General features: G+C 33.3%; 1 protein-coding gene across 1 annotated transcript in view; it reads right to left on the bottom strand.

Moving 5' to 3' along the window:
• Positions 1-17,370, bottom strand: part of LOC130893039 (uncharacterized) — a 155,322-nt gene extending 137,952 nt beyond the window's left edge. Inside the window, exon 1 of the mRNA XM_057798805.1 lies at positions 17,217-17,370. Coding sequence (XP_057654788.1) covers positions 17,217-17,303 — 87 coding nt within the window. The 5' untranslated portion in view covers positions 17,304-17,370. The remainder of the gene's footprint in view (positions 1-17,216) is intronic.
• Between the last annotated feature and the right edge of the window lie 6,116 nt (positions 17,371-23,486).

Below are 23,486 nucleotides of genomic sequence, written 5' to 3'. Positions count from 1 at the left end.
ACATTACTATGATGTAGAGGCCAAAATCGAGTTTCAGCGACGCTAAAAAATTTCAGGATGTAATACTAAGCAGATAATGTCATGCTTATTGTATTTTGAGATACTAAAGACGTGTTTTGAATGTGAATGAATGAAATATTTGCCCATTTTTTATAGCAACTGGGTCATGGGAGCAGCTTAATGATCCCCCTTCGTACTTATACATATTGAATATAATTTTTTCTTTATTCTGTGAGAAAAACAGTGAAATTGGAAACGCTGCTGGTTGTGATATGCTACTCGCGCTACTTGACTGAAATGTTTTCGCTGCAGGGTGTACAGGCGTCACTCCATGCCAGAAAAGTAATTTTAGACGAAACATGTTTTAGGAAATATAATATATCAACAGCATGCTTATAAACAAGACATATTCATTTGATATTTTTCAAACCAAACTTAGAGATATAATAATAAGGAAGAATTTCTTTACGAAAATGTCAAATCTTACGCCTAACTAGTGAATAAGAAAATATTAAAGCTTACGGTATAAATATGTCTTTATACCAGGCGGCGTGGCAACACTAATTCAGAATCTTTCAATTCAATTCAACAAATTTCTATGCCCTGATATACGTTAAATGTTTCTCTGTTATATTAGCTCTCTCAGACAGCGGTATAGAAAAGATCCATCTTGGCCTTGGCTGTCAGCGTGATGATAACAATAACATTTTCTCACCCTATTCTCCTAGTTAACCGAATTTAACTCGTTTTGAATCCTTTCTTTACATTTGTACATTTTATATGTATCCGTACTAGTAAAAACGATAACATAGGTGATCACGTATCAAGCTCAAAATGGGTTGTAAATAGTTATGTAAATGAACGAAAAATGTTAAAATTTTTCTTTAACAATCAATCAATCAACGCTTTCTACGCCTGTAGAAATATGTTTAGCGAAAAAGGTTAATATATTTACTGTAAACATCAATCATAAGATCTATCATAATATATGGCTCAATAGTGTGGAGAGAAGCTGTGAAGAAAGGAACAAAGAAAAAGAATATCACGAAAGTACAGATGACAGCAGCACAAGAAATTACCGGAACCATGAGAAGTACTCTACAAGTAGTACTAGAAGCAATCCTAAGCTTGTAGCCTATAGAATTGATCATAAAAGGTGTAGCTTCAAAAAAGCGGTTGGGAAATAATAACCTTTGGAAGCAAAAAAATTATTGACATACAAATATATTTCAGGAAATAGTTAAAGTAGGAGGTAAAAGACAAAAGGTTCTATAACCTCATAACACCGATTATAGGGTCACAAAAACAGACTTCCTACAAGAAACCGTCATAACCGAGACGGCTCGGTAACAAAAGATTAAAACAGGATCTGGTGTGTTACGAAACTGGACATTCCAAAGTCGTATAGACTAAAAACTGGATATCGTTCATTCAAGAGGAAATCCACTCAATAGATAGGTAAGGCTGCCGAGCTGTTAATTTTAAGTGGTGCATCAAACAGAAACCCAACGACTTACACAGACAGCTAGGCAGCCTTTAAAACAATAGTATAAAAAAAGACAAAATCAAAAGTGATAATGAGTTGTAACGAGGCACTTTCTTCGATTGGTGACACTGGAATAAGCCTCTACTGGGTACCTGGTCACTATGATGAAGAAAGTTCTAAGACAAATAATCTTGCTAAGAATGGGATGAGGAGAGAGAATGTCAAAAAGACAGTACCAGTACTACCACTGATAGAATTATTAAAAGATGCTATTGACACAGAAATCGGAATATAGATTATATGGTCAAACAGAATTTATTGTACGATATACAGAGTAATTTAGGCAAGGATCAATGAAAAGATGACATAGATTACAAAAATATTCAGGAAACACTCAATACAGAAGACCATTGGAGTGGTCTAACTATTGAAAAGTGTGAAAGAAGAGAAGTAGGCAGAGTAGATACGCGCTACTCTGCCTGTGCACTGCCTTGACGGAAAACGACTTCAAATACTAGAGGAACACTCAATAGATTGCCTCGAAAAAATAGCAAAATTAGATATAGAAAAGGTGAAAAAGTTTATTCTGAGTTGAAAGGGAAAACATGGAAAGATGGTTAACTAGTTAACTAAGTTTCCAAGTCGTGGAAAATAAAGGGTAACACAATAGGCCTCAGAGCTCTAAGTAAACCACGACCATTTTAAATCAAGTTTTCCCGCACTAACCTTATATTCTTTAGAAAGGAGGTAGCCTCCACTTTCGAGTATTATCCTTGGAAATAACCAAAAACTAACTAAAAAATATCATTCTTTATACGAAAATTAGATAAAATTTTTGTATATTCCGACATGTATTTAGATCAAACTTACTTAACATACATGTCGCCGGCTTATTTGCTAGGAATCTAACAGTGAACGCTATTAACGAAAGCGGCGCAAGGTTTTTATTGTCTACCCGGAGATTCTCCGGATTACTCGTCTTGGATTCTGGTTGGATATTACTATTTACTGGCGCCTGTGCATTCGTTAATGTTCATTTTGCTCTCGCGACTAACATCGACAGACCAATCTAATGATGTTTGTAAACGTTACCAATATCTGACAGATCTGAATATCGTGTTATTCGGAACATATACAAGGAATCGAAATTTTGAAAATAATCGATTAAGAGAACAGCAGTCGAAAATAGGCTATTCGTTATTTGTTTGTGTACTAAGACTTCCAAAATAGGCTTAAATTAGTGAATTGGGCCACGTCTTTAAAATTTTTGGTTGTAAGTTGCTATAGAGCACCCTTATAAGGTATGGAGCTTAATTATAGCATTCCTGATTAGACTTGAAGTTGGGGAACGCATTTTGGATATCTAACAGTAGTGAGAAAATTGCTTTGTAACGAGTACTGTTCTATGCTTAGGTGATACTACTTTGGGCTATAAAAACTTCATTTCACTTCACAAACATATCTATAACTATGCTCCAATTTGGTCTGGTTACTACTTAAGAATTTCATTCTCCGAGAATTTGGATCCCAGCTTATTTGATAAACGGATATAGTTTCAGGAAAACAGTATGGCATCACATTTTGCTCAAAATATACAGACCTATTTGAGAAAAGTGTGTCTGATTAGATTGAGTTACCAACGGTAGTACGTACAGTTTCGTTCTCGAAAGTGTTGAAAAATGTCTAGTTTGCGATGATACTTCGAGTGTTGTCTCATCACGAGTCTCGCGCATATTGTCTCGTTGCTCAGATATGAAAACTCCATGAGAATAAAAAAATATGGACGAACAAGTTTTTATATGTTCAAACAAAGTTGAAAGAATGTAACAATTTGTTTTCATTCATTCATTTTCATACGACACAGGGATACAAATTAAAAAAGAATTCAATTTAGAAATTCCAAGATATAGCCTATTTCCATCAATCAGAATCACGGTCCGAAAGAAACGGCATTGAAAGTCAAATATTCCCCTGAACGGCGAAAGCTTGATTTTTCACTTGATTTCGATATATTTTAGGAAAGAGAATAAATTCTGAAATACCCGTATTATTCGAACCTTGATGTAATACAAACCCAGATATATTACAATGTTGGGAAATTTATGTTTCTAAATTAACTATTTCAAATTTAATCACACGACATCTCTTAAATATTCCAGCTACTTGAATCCCTGTGACTATTTTGACTATCGAATAAAACGTAATATCACCTTAATAATAATGTATGGAGTTAGTTACACCATGATGACTGATTAGAAATATTTTATTTTCTTAGTTGTAGTTCTTCTAGAAATTGCAATTTTATCTTTCAACTCTGATTAGAGGAAGTATTCATTGTTACACTGGAATAACGAGAAAAACGAAGCTTGGCGAGTCGTGGCAAGAATATGAAAATGTGTTGTTGTTCTCACGCTAACCACCATTACATTTCTTATAGATATGTAAGATCTAGAAAGTGAACTTCATTAGCCGTAGCAACTACGCATACGTAACAATAGTCCGAAATTGAAACTCTTACTCTTTCTCTCACCACCTGCGAGGTTCAGTAAGTGATAAAGTCATTGATTGTACAAAGCATTGTGTAAAACATTGCAGACATAACGACGCGCCATTGAAAACAACAGTTTTCAATGTTTTGACGGAATTTAGGTGGGAGGTGCTTGAACATCCACTCTACAGCTCTGAACTTGCCTCCAGCGTTTTGCACTTAAAGAGAACTTTCAGTCTTCCGGTGTTACGAAGACGTCGTTACACGCTGGTTCTAATCACAGGAGAATTCTATGACAGAGGCATTCAAAAGTTGATCCCATGATACACGTGTTTTATTTCTGGTGGTAGCTTTGTTCAAAAGTAGCGGAGCGATTACTGTAATTGTTGCCTATGAATATGTCCTTAAAAGTAAGGGGTTCCTTTTTATTTCTTTTCTTTTTTGTGGGAAACTTTCCTGTGTGTCTCCTCCAACAAAGACTAAATCACAAAATATAATGGAAGATAGATAATTAAGTATTTATCAATTCAAGAAACCGAGAAAATATTGCAAAGAGTCCAATGAAATAATTTGTAAGTGATTTTCTATTTTTATAAGCTGCCTCATTAACACGGATGATTCTGAACGTACAGGAGCCTCTTTTTCCATAATTACACCAGTGATGGATAAGTAAATCCATTTACTTAGAGATTGTAGGATTAAAAAGCTAGTAAAGTAAATATTTTTTAAAAGGACGGTATTTTGCATATAAAATTACATTTTCTGGTAGCACATCGACCGATTCTTCCCAAATAGATGAATATGATCAGTCATTAACAGATTTCTTCTTCTAGGGTACATCGAAGGTCTCTTATACAAAAAATAGCGTTCGTGATTAGATTGATTACTGTCGATCTGACGTAATTTCTAACGGTGTACAACTTTATAACTGGCCTATAGCGTTGGTTACTAAAGTCGGCTGAACTTGCGACTATAACGGATATTTCACTTTTTGTTACCGACAATTTGCATCGTTTATGGGTTTGTTTGGATTTTGTATGCAGATTCAGATGAGAAACAACAAAGGAGCCACGAGTTTCCTGTCTCTTGCTCTCTCGTTTGAAACCAACTCGCAGAGTCATTCATACCAAACCCCGAACAAATTCAATCGGTAAATGAAAGGAAAGGTATCTATTTAAATATTTTAATATAGTTTTATATTAAATGATATAGTAGTCAACTAGCGATAATGCAGGTTATAACTCACGCAGATGAAATATATTCATCAAATGAGTTAATCTTCATAAACAAAATTTCATAGTTAAATACCTTTTACTTGGAATTTTTCATAAGCGAAGAGAATACTGTTATTGTATTGATATCCCGGGACTTTTTGAAGCAATTAATCATACAAAGGGAATAAGAGACTGTTTATTCTAGAGGAATATGCAGTAAAATGTAAAGAAAGCTACGAATAAATGTGTATATTAATGAAATTGGAGTATGAAGAGTATCAGTGTGCAGCAGTCTCGGTCAACGATTTGTTAGGTTAGGTTAACCTGGTGATCACCACTTTTTCAGCCGAGATCCACTCGGATGCCTTAGGCCCATTGTGACGCCCTTGCTGACTTTTCAGTCAGCACCATTTCATTCCCCTTCCCTATCTCTTCCGTTGCCAGGTCCTTTCCCCCTTCCCAAGCTTTTCCAGTTTGCAATGAAGTGATTCAGGTCCTTAACACCCAGCTCCGCTGCTTCTTCCAGACATTCCAATGTTTCACTTCCCATGCATTGTAGTCGTTACGACGCCAATGCTTTGTAGTGACACATAAGGTATTCTATTGTTTTTTCCTCTTTACTGCATTCTGCACAGAGATCGTCGGTTCTGATACCCATTTTCCTGAGTCTAAAGCCTACTGTGCAGTGAACGGTAATAACTGCTACGACCCTTCGGATCGAGGCTTTCCCATAGCCTAGCAGTTCTGTTGTCTTCCTCTTCTGTAGCACCAGCCACAAGGAGCGTGAGATGACACAGTCATCTCTGTTACTCCATCTCTTGCCGTGCTCTCCTTCTAATATTCTATCTATCAGCAATTTGATCGGTGGTAGTAGCAAGCCCATCGCTTCGTCCCCGCTCCTGGTCGTTCCCAATTTGGCTATTTTGTCTGCCATTTGATTCCCTTCTACATTGCTGTGTCCAGGTATCCAGCAAAGTCTAACCTTTCGGTCACGAATCCATTACAGGGCTTCGCGACAGCTCACCACTGACCTAGATCTCACTGCCGTAGACGATAGTGATCTCATAGCCGCTTGGCTATCCGTGTAGATTCTGATGTCACGCACCGTTTCATCTCTGCATCGGATTAGTTCCGCGGCTCGTTCTATTGCCCGCAGCTAGGCTTGCATTATGTTGCAGCCATTTCTAAGCCTCAAGGATTCCCTTATTCCCAGAACTTCAGAGTATACTCCCGCTGCCGTCCGTTCGCCCTTTAAGGGTTACTTACTGTTCCTGGGTTCTCTTCGCAGTCCTCTCTCGTTGGTATGAGGATGTTCAGGTCTAAATCAAAAATCAGTCTGGCGATAGTGTAGTCGGTGCGTTGTTTCAAGACACTTATGTCTACTGTATCCGCCATATTCTCTATTTCCCTTAGTATCCTGGTGTGTCTATAGTTGGATTGTTTCCACAGCCCAGTTTTCCTCAATCTGAGGGCACTTTTAGCTGCTAATCCTTTTATGTGCAGATCCAGTGGTTTCAGATCCAGCAGCACATCCAGTGCGTCCTGGGGTGTGCTTCTTTGTGCTCCCGTTATGCCTACGGCTGCTAGCCTTTGCACCTTGGCGAGTTTTTCCGCATATATCTTCGATTTGTTATTGGGTACCACATAATCTTGTTTAATTTGTCTGTGGGATATCAGATCCACATCTAATCTAATGAAATATTCTACGGGCAAAATAAACATCAACAATAAGTCTTTGGTAGATCTAAAAAACCTTGTTCTATCTTTTTTATACATTAAAATGGGACTTATTAAAAACTGTGTGAAGTGGCTAGAGAGTATTGATGCACATCAGTATTTGCAAACTATAATTCTAAATATTACAAAAGAAGAAGAGGAAATATATGTCACTTTTTATCTGTTGATGATGATGACACTACGTAATATTTTTGTCTTGTCAAGAATCATGTAATCTAAATCTAAAAAAACATTATTCTATCTTCTTTATATGTATATTAGTCTGGGACTTATTAGATACGTTGTGAAGGAGCTAGAGAATATTATGCACTTCGGTATTCGCAATTTTAAATAGTACAAAAGATGAAGAGGAAATATGTCGGCTTTTTAACCGTTTATCTATAAGCTTATTTCATGGAAAACAGTAGTTTTTATAGGTGATAAAATTAATTCGAATCAACAATATCCATCAATATTAATCGTACTTATAAATTTCAATTTTTTTGATCATAGTAAAACGGATATACGACTATGTTAATTAAGAAAGACTCGGTAACGATGAATATCTGCTGCGACAACAGCCGTGTCGTTGGATGTTTCTCCCGCCTCGTCTCATCTCTTGGGGGTCGTTCGGTGGTATGGGCTCGAGTTGCATGTACAATAAACGCGGTAGAGAAAGAAACCCATTGACGAGATCTCGAATCTCAGTCAACAGCAGCCGGTTATGCTTCGACAAAAGTGAAACAACACAGAAACGGATTAAGATAGAATTATAAACGAGAACGTTTATTAGGGAAACTCATTTTTCTTGTAAATTTCGGTTGAAGTAAAAAATGAACAATGGCGTTTGTTAAAGAATACATTTATCACTATAATATATAATTAAAACAAAAAAATAAATAAAAGTCTACGTTGGATTTAAAATCTAATTAGATAGTTTTTGACTTAGATATATTTATTCTTATCCTAGCAATGCTAATATACATGGTATTTCAAAAAAGGTGACCTCGTCTCTAGAATAGGTAAAAAATGAGATTATTTGGTTAGGTTTTGCTTATTAAATATTTTCGTATCTAAGATAAATAACGTTTAAGAAAAAAAAAATGGTAAAATTGTAATTAAATTTTAAACTAATATGGTTTTGAAGCTCAACATACCATGGTTTTGTTTTTAAATTTGACTCTTATAGAGGGCGCTAGTTGCACGGTTCGTACCAAGTAGTGTACTGTTTATAATTTTTTTAAGGTTAGATGAATTAATCAAAATTTAAAATTAACTAAAACATCATTCAATTTTGCACAAAAAATGATGCTAGTATGGAGTAATGATAAACAAAAAATCACAAGGAGAACATTAAATTAAAGTAGAAGTACGTGGAAAATATTTTCCGTTTTTACGAATACACAAGTCTGTCTTCTTTTTTGATGAATCTTCTAAACAGTTGAGGATCAGCTATACCGTTGCAATCTGTCTTCCAACTACTTTATTATTTTCAAATACAAATATCCCGGGAACGGTACAAAGTTTTAACAAAAGTACTCTCTAAGTAAAATTAAATAATGTGTAAGTTTTATTGAATTTTTAATTAACTAACCTTAAAAAATGTATGTTCATTACCACTTGATATTCGTAGGATGTGTCCGCTTCCAAAACTTATTCATATAAAATTTCAGCACAACGTTGCCAGTAGTCGCAGCCAAATCGTAGAAAATATGCATTCATTTTTTTCTTCAATGCTCTCTATCTTAATACGGATGATGCTACGGAACTTTTTTACTGAGCAAGCCACCTTAATTATTTTTCAGTTTTCTACCTATCCTAGAGATGAGGTTAGTTACCCAAAATGGCAAGATAAAGGTTAGTTTTTCCTATAACCTGTCCTTTTTGCTACAAGACCACTTATTATTATAACTATTATATTACTTAAAGTTTAAATAGTACATACACTAAAATGTTACTGTCGTTATTTTTCCAAAGCGGGCGCCGAAACGTCAGAAATTTTCAAAATTCCAATAGGGTTCAATCCGTTGTTCATAATCCTGACCGCGGAAACCTTTCCGACCAAACATGCTGTATAAGATGTTATATCTCAAAAGTAGCAACATAACTTGCATTTTTTATAGTAACATTGAAATTTATAAAATAGAATGATAAATTTTACTTTAATTGTTTATGTCTTTGTTATAGTTGCTAGATATATTTTGTGTCTATGTATGTATGCGAGCCATTTTTAGAAATTATCTTTTTCTTGTGTCTGAGCCTGTTCCAAGAAATTGTGAAATTTTATAATTGCATGTATGTTTTGACATCTTATGGTTTGTTAATGCAGTTTTATTTTTTTTATTGTACTGATGACTTTATAATCTATTCTCCAAATATTGTGATGTCTGTCCTATATAAACAGCGTCACAGTCATTACAAGGTACTTGATATACTTATATCACTTAATATTACTTCTTTTGTTTTTGGGTGTTTTAGATTTTAGTTTAGTGAAATATTTCGATAATTAATTACATCCTTTATGAGTCGTTATAATATTATACTAGTTGTTGTGGAAGTCCTTGTACATATGGTAAGGAAATGTGTTCTACATTTTAATGTTTAAGTTCTGTTTTGTTCCTTAATTGATTATAGTATTTATTTACCTTTCTATTGAATATGTTATTCATCATTTTCTCAGTATAATTATTTTTTAAAGCAGCTTTTGCTTTTCTAATTGATATGCATCTGAAAGATATATCATTTAAGTTACCCATCAATGAAAAAGGGACCAATTATTTTGTCGCCTATTATTCCAGCCCATACATTCAGTTTTACGGGATATTGGGTGTGGGATTAACGCATTCAACGAGGATTGTTACGTGACCAGTATCCACAATTATGCTGATTTACGTTTCCATTAATACAAAAAGTAGCTTCATCGCAAAACATAACATTACTAAAAAAATTTGGATCGCTTTGATTGTAATTGTTCATCATTAGGTCTGCAAACTCTTCACGTTTATCAAAATCGTCATCTGGCAACTCTTCAACCAACGTTACTTTGTATGGATGGAATTTATTATCACGTAAAATTTTCATTACAGATCTTTGCGAAATATCAAGTTTCCTGAATATTTGTCTAGTACTCCAATGTGGATTGCCTTAACAGGACACAAACATCTGAAGATTTCTGTGCCCTGATTTGGATAAATCTTATACCGAACCAGTTTCTTTAAACTTTTTTTTCTAATTCACTGACAGAAGATCTTGTTTTCGGATTTCGGTTAGGATATAAATTATTAAAGATATTACACGTTTCTTGATCAAATATCAATTCCTTCTTTTTCAGTTGAACGATCCATTGGGACTTACTTCAGCAATTTATTGAAAGTCAAATTTGTTATTGTAGCAGTCATAGCCCCCTAATTGTATTATTTTGAATTTCGGCGGAGAAACGCAAATGTAACTATAACTCTGAAATTATGGCATTTAGGCATAGAGAACATGAGATGAAAAATAATAAGTATTTCTTAAGTGGAAAATATACAGGGTGATCTTTTTAAAATAATAAAGTTCATTATTTTTACGGAAAAAGGAAATATCTGACAACAATGTAACTATCACCATAATACCCTGCGTATCACAAGACCTTTATACACAAAAATTTATAAAAATCCTACTAGCCGTTTTCGAATAATCGGGATAATTTCATACATAAAACTCACTCTGTATAAGTTATAACAATTTGGAAAATTATTATTTTATGAACCAGTTTCTTTTGGTAATTTTTACAGCCTTAAAAAGTCGTTCGAAAGCTTGATATAATATAAAGAAGTTCACAAAATTAGAAAAATCCTCCCATGACTGCTTTCCCCATGATTGAAAAATTGTTTTTTGTTTGGTTGGCAGAAAATTATTTATCGTGATTTTGTTTGTTAACCAATCAGTCGTAAAAAATCCAGTATTTATATATGTGTGGAATTTTTAAATATACATCAAGCTTTCGAATACGTGTATTTATCATCGTGGACTGAAAATATGGTCACAGAATGATGTTGAAATGGGTACATTGCATACAACATTCAAAATGACAGTAGACGTAAAATTTTAATTTTTAGTATTTATTTTTTCAATTGAAATAGGTCAGTTTTAAGGATAGGTTTGATTAAGTTATTCAATTAATAATCACAGGTTGACATTGACACACTACAAAGCAATCAGTTGAGTTTTAGGTTAAAATAATCTAACAGTCTAACATCAATTTTTGAAGAGTATCTCAAAAAATAACTGGCCTTAAATGGTAAAGTTATGAAAGCTCCAGTTCTAAAAGTGTATTGATTTGAGTAGTGATCACTTTGTACCTAAATAAAAGACTTTTTTGTATCCCAATTTTTCAATTCAGACTGGATACAAAAAACTCTTAAGCGGATAACATAGTTAATAGACAGATTTTGAATTCGAGGTTAAATTAACACAAGTATCAAATTTCAGATAACAAATTACTCTAAAATTATTACTGGCCAACACCATAAACACAATTCTCGATAACTCACCATTATCCGCACATTAGAGATTTATGATAATTTTTTTTTGTATGTATATGAGAGATGTAATAGGTGCAGTTATCGGATTTACACACATGGTAAGCAGAGAAGTTGTGCAAGGCTTATAATATCTACTTGTTTCACAATGAACTACCGTATGTGTGCATAGCGGTTAATTATGCATCCGGTAAGGGTGCTGTTCAGATAAGGGATTAGTTTAGTAGTTTACATAAACCGGTAGATATACCAAGGTCTATGTGCTAGTTACCGAAACCGCGAGCCTAAATATCCGCTAATATTAGTCCAGTGAATACAAGCTGTGTATTACCTAAGAGGAAAAAAACTGATTAAAGTTTCCGCTCGTATATAAAATGATATTTTAATCCAGTCAAATGGAATATGCGTCACAAAAAAAAGTAAAAGCGCAAAATTTTCAAATGCAGGGTACTGGAACAAAAAGGAAGCCGTATTTTTATATAAAATATTTTCTGTTTAGTAAAAATTTTCGGTGTATATAACGATATATCCGATTGAGTGAGCTTCATGCATATTTCATTGAGGGAATTTGAGGTAACATTTATTGGAAGAGAATTTTGTGAGTCAGTAATTTTGTTAAACGTTTGAAGTAAGTGAAATTCTTAAAGGATTGAGTTTTGTAATGTTTCTTCACCATACAGAACGCATCACAAACATGTAGAAAAATAAGTGCTATTCACGGTGAGCATGTAATTATAATTCCGTGCTTATTTTACTGTGTAAAACATTTTTTTACTGAAGAAATGTTGCAAATTATCTGTGAGACATATCTGATGCCCTAAGAATCTTGTGAAAGAGGTCGCATATAAAATGAAAACTACACGTCTGAGTCAATGAAAGTGGATGAAATACGAGAGCTCTAAATGTAGTGACTGGACTGCAAATCACAGATTTTAGAAGATATTTATCTAGAAGTGGGAGGTCGCCTTTCTGAAAACAGAGGCTGACTGGACCAAAAAATTAATTAAGAATATTAAGCAATGGATAGAGTATGGAGCTCCTATTACTTTACTCAATTCTTAACAGGGCATGGGTCTTTTAGAAACTTCACATATAGAATGAAGAAAACCTCAAACAATCGATGTCAATTATGTAACAGACGAGACGATCCGAGGCACGTTCTTTATAAATGCGTCCGATGGGAAGAACAGCGCGCAGCGGTAATTGTGGAAAATTGGTTCCTGTCTGTGGTAAACGATAAACGAGATTACACAACATATGTTGGAGAGTAAAGAAAATTATGTTAGATTATATTATAACCTTATCACTGGACAGAATGGCAGAAGATATGTAAAAAAAAAGTTTTTTCCGGAACCTCCTCCGTATGGCTTCTTCTGGAGGAGGGTGGTTTAGTGCAGTGAAGGTCCTACACATTATCGCTCAGCCTACTGTGAGGCAGGCGTTAACTTCAACTCTATGGGCAAAAAAAGAAGAGCTTAGGATGAAAATGCTTTTGTATATAAAAAAATGAAACTCTTAGTTTTAGAATTGTGAATTAAAAATAAGAATAAAAGGTTATTCAGTAATTTTCTCAGATTTTTTTAATCTATTCATTTCCTATTTCCAAAGTAATCTATGAATTGATATAGAATGTTGTTTTCCTTTTTAACTTCTGCAATATCATTCTCCTCAAATATATAATTAGACATTTGATATATTTTATGTAAAATGGCACAATCAGCAATAATGTTCATTGCTAAATTAATATTGTACCTCATTCCCGCGAATAATAGGCAAAATCATCGCTCAATAAAGTTCCTTGTTTTTATGTGTTACTCATTATACAAAGTTTCCCAATTTCCACGTGGATTAGAAAGGTAAGGACACAGTAGATATGCACTAAATCCAAGCAGTGTATGGAGTGTAGGGGTAAGGAGGACCATCTCATATGTAGACGGTAAATTATAATTCAAAATTTGACCAGAATGGCGCTCCTGTCGGACGAGATATCATATGAACTTAGTTATTCTAGATAGTGTTAATTAAATATTGGTATACAAAATCTAAACTATCCACGTAGTATAAAATAATTTTGTAAATATAACTATTGTGAGATAACGCTGAATGTTAATTAATTATTGTGAATTAGTAAGAAAGAAAGTGTCACTTATCACTTCTTTCTTTCTCTGTCCTTATTCTTAAATTTCTAACGCTTTATTTAAAATTTACACTCATGCGATAGTAGCGCCTCCCTTACGTAAAGAATTTGATGGGCACTTTCTGTAGCACAGAGATGGTTCTTCTTACCTCCATACAGTATACCTTCACCCATTTTTATTGGTCAGTCACATCCGAGACCGTTATTTACTGTAATTACTCTAAAAATTCTGAGTAAAATCTGTGTACTTGTACCGCCGAATAAAGCAACCTACCTACTTAGCCAACAGGTACGCAAAACATCAGGAGTAATTTAAGTGAATTTTCAAGTCAATGTTTTTGGGTACAAGTAGAAACCAAAATTCAGTCGAAATATTACGAACTAAATCTGTAGAACGAGCAAAAACTGTTTTGTCGGCCAATTAAATCAATTCCACAGAGTTTTTGGATTCTAAATACTCGTATCTATTGATTATTATGTTGATACCGAATTTAAGATGAAGTTGATGGAGAAGAGAATTTTATTTATATCTCTAAAACGCTCTTGTTCGTTCGTCCGCTAGTGCTGAAGACAAATTGGCCAAACTGCTTTAAAATGCATTGCTTCATCCACTATATTCATCAGATTTACCTACTACATAATATTTTCAATGAAATATTTTTACAGCAGTAACTTGTTTATTAAAAAGTCACTCTTCCATCAAACCGTCATCGTAAGTTAATGGTCACTTCTGTAGCGGGAATAGAATTCTGATTAATACCTGGTAAAAAAGCTTCCTTGGTTCCTTTGTAAAATGTGGTAAAGTGTTTTTCACATCAATTACAGGTGTCGGGTACTAACCTTCCCCTTAAATTTGAAACCCAAAAAAAGAAATGAGACATGTGGCTATCAAAAAAATTCAGGTAGCTCGATAAACATATCAGGTGTATCTTCGGGCACATTCCGATTACTCAGGTAAAACTAGGCACGTGTCTAGTGACTACATTGTTATTTTTATTATTGCGATGAGTGAAAGTACATAACAGCACTTCACTTTTTGATAAATTTATCGTTGTTTTAACTCTAATTTATACAAAAAAACATGATCTATGATAATAAGTTTTTATGTTGATTTGGAAATATTAATCGTTTTAACGACATAATGTATAAGCAATAAATTTTTTGTTTCAATATCAACTTTTTGTCACTCAATTCCAAATACACTATAATATAATACACCAATATTGTGGTGATGGAGAAAATCATGAAAAGCTAAAAATCAACAACGTTTCTCTGAAAGTAGCCGATAATGACATTTGAGGTAAGATTTATGTGACGATAATTTTGTAAGTCAGTAACTTTGTTAAAAGTTTAGAGTAGGTGAAAGGATTAAGTTTTGTATTGTTTCTTCACCATACACATCACAAACATGCAGATGAATAAGTGCTATTGAGCATGTAACTTATAGTTCCGTGCTTAATTGATCTGATGTGGTAAACATTTTCTTGTTAAGATTCACTTGACTCTGGACGGCCTTATACTGAAGAAACCTCTTAAATTTTGCAATATATCGAAATCGGCATATGTACTGTATAAAAACTCAATATTTAAGCCATTTCTCAAGATTAAAGTGGATGAAATATGAATTTAAATACGGATAATCGTGGTCGAAATATAGTAACTGGACTTCAAACCCCAGATTTTAGGTGAGGTTTATTTTTCTACTCAATAGCAAATTTAACATACTGAACACGCTGTTTAAACTTTAAACTACCAGTACACCAACGTTCACAATTACACTGCCTGATGCGCTGTTCTGAGTTTACCTTCAGTCTCTGAAGACGATAACTTGGTTATCGAAACGCGTGTCAGACAGTGTAATTGGTGTAGTGGTAGGGTAAACATTGTGTTCAGTATGAGTATCACCAACTGTTCTAGAAATTCCAGCTTATCAGATTTATTTAACATTTAACGTTTTTATACAGTATATTTCAAGTTTCACTATTTATTATGTTCATTGTTCGTAGCAAATTTTAGTGGTGGAAAAATTATTTGTGTGATAACATTTTAAAATGTGTATGCAGTTAAATAGAGTTCACTTCCAATAACTGATTTATGATGTTTTCTTCTGCAGGAGCCACCCCAAAATGAAAGTTTTGAAAATTTTAATTGAGCTCCGGTGGAATTCGTTGTTTCGGAATAAACCTTCAACAATGTAATTTCAGTAATAAAAATGACTGACACACACATTTGCTCATCTAATTTGAATCAAAAAGTTCTTTACGTTGCCATTTTCTGCGACAGGAATGCTATTAGTTTTTTTCAACTTTAGTTATTATCTCGTTCAAACATAAAAAGCATCTTAACCAGCTGTCCAAGGAACATAGAAAACGATGGTTACACAAATAAACACAAATAATTTCATGTACTGTTTCCAGCCTCTGCTTCTTTTATTTCAGGGAAACCTGCACATCTGGAGGACAGATTAAGCCCTGATTGAGTCCCGAATTTAAACAGACTAGAGAATAGGTGAGAGAATGTTATGAAAGAGGGAAAAATCTTAAAAGATACAAACATGATAGACTGTAATGTAGAAAATGTAGTATGAAGTAAAATATTTCATAAAATAATTAATTCTGTCTATGTGAAAGATTACTGGGAAAAGCCTACTTCTTTTCAAAGGATACTTCTGTGCTTAGTCTCAACTGTAAATGAACAGAATTCAATTTATTATTACCTTTCTATAAAAGAATATCTTCAGGTTTTACTAGAAGATACTGAAGCTCCAAGTACAAGTACAGAAGAATTCTCATATGGATGTACTCAAGAAGTACAGACAGATTTATCATCAGAAGACATAACTGATGCTTATACTTAGTTAGCTCGTAACAGTACATTATTAAAATCCACCCTTTTTAGAGAAGCATTAAAAAAGCCATATATAGTAGTCCATATAGTTATCACAGGCAAAGGACATACATTGCTAATATTAATAAAATTATGGCTACGCGATATAAAAATTTGCTATAGTCACTAGGGAGAGTATTGTTAAAAATGCATTGCCAACTTGTTTTAAGGAATCATTTGGCTAAACAGTAAATAATGTCTTTAAAATCTTGGGCAACACAAGGCAACAGAACGCACGATAACACCGAAAAATAGCAAAATCCAGTGGTCTTAATAGCGTTAAACACGTTGTTTGGCATTGGGCGGCTATATTAGGGCTGCGCAAGTCTTGATTCTGGATTACCCTAGCATCTGAACTTGAAAAAATAGGTGAAGAATGCAATAATAAAACGATATCTCACCACATAAGGACAATAAACTTTAGAGGAATATTGAAAAATACGACTTTTCTTATCTATCCTTTCCTATCTAACTAATCAATGGAGCAGATACGGCAGTATAGCCGCTATAGACCAATTCATTGAAGAAACTGTATCCAACTTGAGATCCTTCATTTTCATGAATCATGAAAATTTGCACATTTTACTTCTGAGATTTAAAACGTTAATTAAGAAATTGCCATAAGACAGTTTCCTATACAGATTTTTCAATAGTGTAGCAATAGAATAATATTTTTTTTCAAATTAGAGTTTCACTACATAAATTAAAATTTAGAAAAACTCTGTCACGTCGACAATGGATATAAGTATTTTATCTAAATTCTTACCTTAAACGGAGCATTCGGAACATACAACGGGGGATCCTTGGCACTTCCTGAAAGTTTTTCATTGACTGGTGGAATTCCATCATCCATATCACAAACACTGAATCTACCGACGATTCCGTCAGCCGGTTTAGCATCGTAACCGACTGGCTGTCCCACACAAAAGCCCTTCGCTTTCACCCAAAACCGAAATTTACTATTATCTGCACTTACGATTTCCTCACCTCTAAGAGTACGTAAAATTCTCGCGTATTTTTTCAACGTTATTGTCTTTGTTTTAGCAAGATCTCCGTAAGTTTGTATTACCCACGGTTGATAGTTTAATAACATGTCTTCTTTGTTATCTGAATTGACGCGAACGCGATTTTCATTGTTATTCTGTTCTGATTTTGTTGATTTTGCGGTAGATTTTTTCTTCGGATTCTTTTTCGGCGGTTTTTGGATTAAATTATCGTTTTCCGCCATATTTGTAGTTATCGGATGAGTCGCCATCGTAAATTAGGCAAACATATCCGAGCTCATTTATAAACTAAGCTTTATATTACCTGGAACAAAAAATATTCATTCGTTTGAAGGTGCAACAAGAATAACTAGGGACTTAATATACAAATATTGATCACTATTGAATCTTCAGATTAAGATCTCAAATACGTTCACACAAGTTACACAAAGTTTTTCATTTTTTATGCCGTTATAGTGTTCGAAAAAGACATGCTTGGTAAAGCTGATGAGCCACGTCTGTTGGATAGCTCCAATGAGCATCTTTTGTGGTAGTATCGATAACAAACAATTAGGTAAGTGGCCTTTTTTCTCCCAGTATCCTTGAAAGATCTAAATCTGCAAGAAATACTCAAAGGATGAAAGAACCTGCGCTTTGTAGAAGATTAAAAACCATTGCCGAGAATACACTTTTCTGGTCTCAAATTTTCGTGAAGCTGCCTAAGCTATTTCTGCCACGAAACTATGTCAGGACATATTGCTCTTAAACTCAACCCTTCAATAAGTGATGATGTTCGATTGGGTGTTGGCCGACTTTATTGAAGTGACTGATTCAAACGCCAACATCAGTTTGTTATCGTCAGCAAAGCTATAGATTGAGTTAGCAGGTTTCTCGTGTAGATGGTTGATATACAAGAGAAAGATGGAATGTGACAAAATGCTTTAAAACAATTTGACATATTTTTGTTATAATTAGCAGCGAGTGTGAGTAGTTTTCATCCTATTAAATTAAAATGAACGCAACCAGAGAAGTAGGTACGACAAAGGAAATTGACTTAATCCTTGCCAAATTTTAGTCTAATTCGATTCAACAACTCATTGCTTTGTGACTAGAAACGATTATCTAATATACTATTTATGACTATTAGGCAACGAAAGTAGCACTGTGGAATATTTAATTTATGCGTATTATAGCCGACTTTCTTAATTGACATGCTTTCTTCCATTTTATGGATTGATATTTCCAATAAATTTAGAATATCTTGAATTATATAGTACAAACATGGCATTCCCTTTTTACATGTTGAAATATTTTTCACGGATTTATTATCAATTATTCACGTTTCCAACACTTTGTTCGAATCATATTACCGATATTTAAGTGTGATATCATCTGCTTTTAAAGTGGAAGGGTGAAAATTATCTAAAATAATTCCTCGGTCACCTTGCATTTTGTAATAAGTTATAAGTTTCAATCACAATTTTTATACAGTTCATAATAATTCTTTGTCGGTGGAACATTATAGATGATTAGAGATTACGGCTATACTGATTTGTTTACAGTAGTGATACATGGTATTGTAGTAAGGTGTAAAAAGCACAGGAATAAATAGAGAAGAAAAGTCACAAATACGATAAACAATGAAAACAAAACTCAAACATAGTTGTAAAATTTTCTTTAGAGAACTTGATAAAACTTCCAAGTACAATATCAGACGGATGGAATTGTATGAAATTATGGTGGAAATTCAAAACTAAAACAAAACTATTAAAAAATGCATATTGTTGCAGATATAGGGACTTGGAGGATGGGGTCAACATATATAACGGGTATTCGCAGATGATTTGATATTATTAGCTAGATCGCAAGAAGTTATATAGATAAGCGAGAAATATTAAATACGGAAATGAATAAAATAGTAGTAAAAAGAGTAGAAAAATATAATTTATATAATGGTCAAATTCAGGAAAAACAAATTGATCGAATAAAAAGGTAAACAAGAGTAGAAGATGAATGAAAGTATAGAAATAGTGAATGAATTATTTAATGCAATCATTCTTTGGGAACAATAGTGCCAAGAAAAAAGAAATTTTTTGAAAAATAATTACGCCTACTATGCTTGACAGCTGTGGGATATGGACAATAAATCAAAATCAAATAGACCGTATAAATCCAATGGAAATGAGATTCCTCAGGCAAATTGAAGCAGAAAAAGATTAAAAAATAATAAAAGGAGTCCAAGAAAAACGGATTGAAAATGTGGAAGAAGCTGCTGATATAAAGGGAGTAAAATGGGAAGGAATAAAAGAGCAAACGAAAGACATGAAGAGAAAAAAGTATATAACATGACTTCCAATCAAACAGCCATCTACGACACGATAATCTGGCTTAGGATTAAATAAAATATTCTTACAGATGAAATAGTTCGTCCATCGTAAGAAGGCTCCTTAACGATTCCTTTTACATTTTGTTTTACCACTTGTTAGCTTTTGAGTATTTTGTTTTCAACAAGACAATTTATTGTCCCGCTCACAATGAACCATCTTCTTTATTATTGCGTTTAATTTAAATGATTTTCAGCATCATTTAGCACATTATCTATCGATTGATTTTTCTCACAAAGGTTAATATTTAAGAAACTCTGATAACCATAATTTTTCAACTACTTGAACAATTTTTTAAAGCTTAATTTGATTTGCTTCTAATCTTTAATCTATATAATATATGATTTACCTGTACCAGCAAACGAATTATTTCAAAGAACGAACTATTAAAAACTATTGTTTTTTTTTTTCACTCAAGTTGTCTCAACTGTCCACTATCACTATAGCGACCGACTAAAACACAGCAATCAACTTCGAAAAAAGTTCGTAAGCGCAGCACGCGTACTTCGTATCGAGAGAGAGAAAGTTGATTATAAAAAGCAGTAAGTTAGTAGCTGAGGAGCGCGTCCCACAACTGAACTCTGAAGTGGTGCGTTCGCAAAATGATGCGACAGGCTGAACGGGACCCTTTCCTATGGGCGAGTGACGCCCCCCTCGCGTTCCGTCCTGCCGCGGTGAGCGTACGCGTCTCTAGCGATAGCGGTAGCCACACGGAGAGAGAGGAACCGGCCCGTTAGGGGATCCGGCGATTGAAAGCGAAGGCGCCGACGATCAAGTCATGCCATGGACGTTACGACGGTGTCGACTGCAGAATTGGAGAAGATGGATTGGTCATTAAGCGTGAAGATGACTTGCAGATACAGAGACGGATTTTGATATTATAGTAATATTCAAGTCCTATTATGGTATATACATATATAAATATAGGGTGTCCCAAAAAAATTTGAACCAATGAATCTTAGAAACAACATTACATTTTATAAAACTTGCCACATATTTATTTTAGTCGTGTACGGAGTTGTATGTGAAAAATTATTAATTTTATGCAAGCAACAAACTAGTACCCTTAGACTATTTCCAGTAGTTATTCATCTTGAAAAAATAATTAATATATATGTAAATCTAAAATTCAAATCTGATAAGAGTAGAAATCATATTCAATGAAAAAACAATCACTTACTTAGAAATCGACGTTAGTACGTTGAAATTTTTTAGTATTCAAGTATTTTTACATGGTTTTGGATCAAATTTATTCGTTGCATGTTATTCTTATTTTTCAACAAAAATTCGACACCTTAAAAGGGCTGAAAAAGTGATTAGTCATATAAAAAAGTTCACTTCTGACTTAGATTAGTGTCAATACTTCTAATTAAACATTTTTTCTGTGGAAAACCAAAGAAACAAACTGAAAAAAGCTACATAAATATTATCCCGAAAGTATTTCGTCTCATGGAATGAATTATAAGGGATTCTTTGCTTTTAAAAGTGATCATATAAACACAGAATAAAGCCGAACGTCTTGAATCGTCATTTACTGTAATTTCTCCTGAAACGATTAATAAAATCCGTGCCCTTCCATTTAAGTATCATCTAATAAAAGTACGGGAAACAACTAATGAAGTATACATTTCAACAAAACGAGTATGCAATATTATAATATAAACGAATGTAAAGATATTTCCCAACATGATAAAAATCAAAAAGATGTCAAAAAGTGCATTTGCTATAAAGAACTTGCTTCAAAAAAAGCGTAGAATGGGAGTTCGGACAAATGTAGAGGTAGGGACACAGAGAAACATTTATTTCGTGAAGGTTGGATGCTTTCAAAACAGAAACTCGCTAAACCAATTGTATAAAGTTAACTGGAGATTATGTTGATAGATAAAATATTTTTGTTAACTTTTTTTTCGACATGAGGAAAAGTCGTTCACTTTTCAAAATAATTCATAAAATAAACATGATTTATTATTGACAAAATCAATAATTAGTCATAAAACAATTTCATTATCAGAAACGTTAGATATTACTTAAAGAGTTGATTCCTCAATTTTACTTTGTTTGAAAGAAGATTCAATATTTTGTTGAGAAATATCAATTTTGTTATTCTATCTTCTATCTATCTATCTTCTATTACTACAGAGGCAGATTTATACCCACCGTGAGGTTTTATCTTCAACTTTTTTTTCAAACCAACAGTATTTTAAGAACAGTAACCTATCGAGACCAAAAATCTCGTCAATATGTATAGTATTTACTTTTAATATATTTCAGAAAATCTAAAAATTCACATTCGAAAGTGTCCAAAAAATGTTGTGTGTATTTCGTGTAGAAAATTCATGGTTTCACAGTATATTCGACAGAATTTTTGACCTCGATCTGCAGTCTCCAAAAAAAATTAACACTCTGATGAACCATTTAAAAAAAGCCGCACTTTACGCATTTTATACATAAAATAACTATTTTTACAGTTAATATTTTTTTTATTAAAAAGTACTTTTGTTAAACCGCCCTGGTAAAAGGTATATTGATTGTTTTTAAAGTATATTTCAAAAAAATATTATTTAACAGGAATTGAAATGGATTTGTTCCCGTATTAAAAAATGTTAAACTCTATTCATATATTCACAAAAAAATATGTCCGTTTGTATTTATATTTTGAAACCCATTTTATATAACCATAATTTTCGTGATGAATCACATTAATTTTAATAGAAAATCAGTTTAAAATAACAGGTAAAAATTTACAATTCGCGTAATTATATTAATCAATTAATTATCTACAACATGAATATCTTAATTGTCACATTTCAAAATTATGCAGGTATCATTTAAATTATTCGTACTAGCATTGATATTCACAAATTAGACCTATAACTTTTACTCGTATTTTTTATGTATTTTTTATCGTTGTTTTTTTTGTACGTGAATTTTTTTGTGGACTTTTTATGATTGTATATGTTTTTTTGATATATCATTGTTTATGAATACCGTTTTATTTTTTTGTCGAATTAATAGAAAAAATTATAACTTTCGAAAAACATGGGCTTTCTAGATTAATACCACAAACACCTAAATACTGCCCCTGGAATTTATTTATAATCATAGCGAAAGCAAGCTGTACTGGAAACTGTAGTCGTTTAAACTTAAATGGTACGTCAGCCGGAATCAATGGGATGCGGGGTATCGAAACGTCTTCTCCTTTATTCTTTCCTTTCAATATGATTGCTTCTATTACGTTATTCAGTAAAATTTTTATCTCTAATCGTGTGTTGTTACGAAGTCGCGGTTGGTTAATATTTCGCATAATTATAAATACAGTTCCAACCTTTAATTGAAGATTGTGAGGCGACAATCCTGGCAAATAGTTCACATTATCTTCATCAATTGCCGTATCAACTGAATTTTGAAATTTATTTCAGTTACATATCCACGTCACTCAATTGTTTTGCCTTCCCTGAACCTCTCCACCAACACTTGATTATATTATAGAAGAAAGAAAATTGTTGTTTTTAGGCTGTTTTTCAAATATTTCTCTCTGTAAGAACCATCCTCGTACTTCAAGGAATTGTATAAAAAAAGAATTAGTGAATTCGGTTCAACTTTTTTGGAGATTTGTGCTTAGCAAATCATTCAGCGATTTATTTTTATATTATGGATAGATATAAGCTT

Source organism: Diorhabda carinulata, chromosome 4, assembly GCF_026250575.1.
Source record: "Diorhabda carinulata isolate Delta chromosome 4, icDioCari1.1, whole genome shotgun sequence".
In the NCBI taxonomy this organism is placed as follows: Eukaryota; Metazoa; Arthropoda; class Insecta; order Coleoptera; family Chrysomelidae; genus Diorhabda; species Diorhabda carinulata.
Note: the sequence above shows the minus strand (reverse complement) of the source record. Positions and strands in the feature narration are given on the sequence as shown.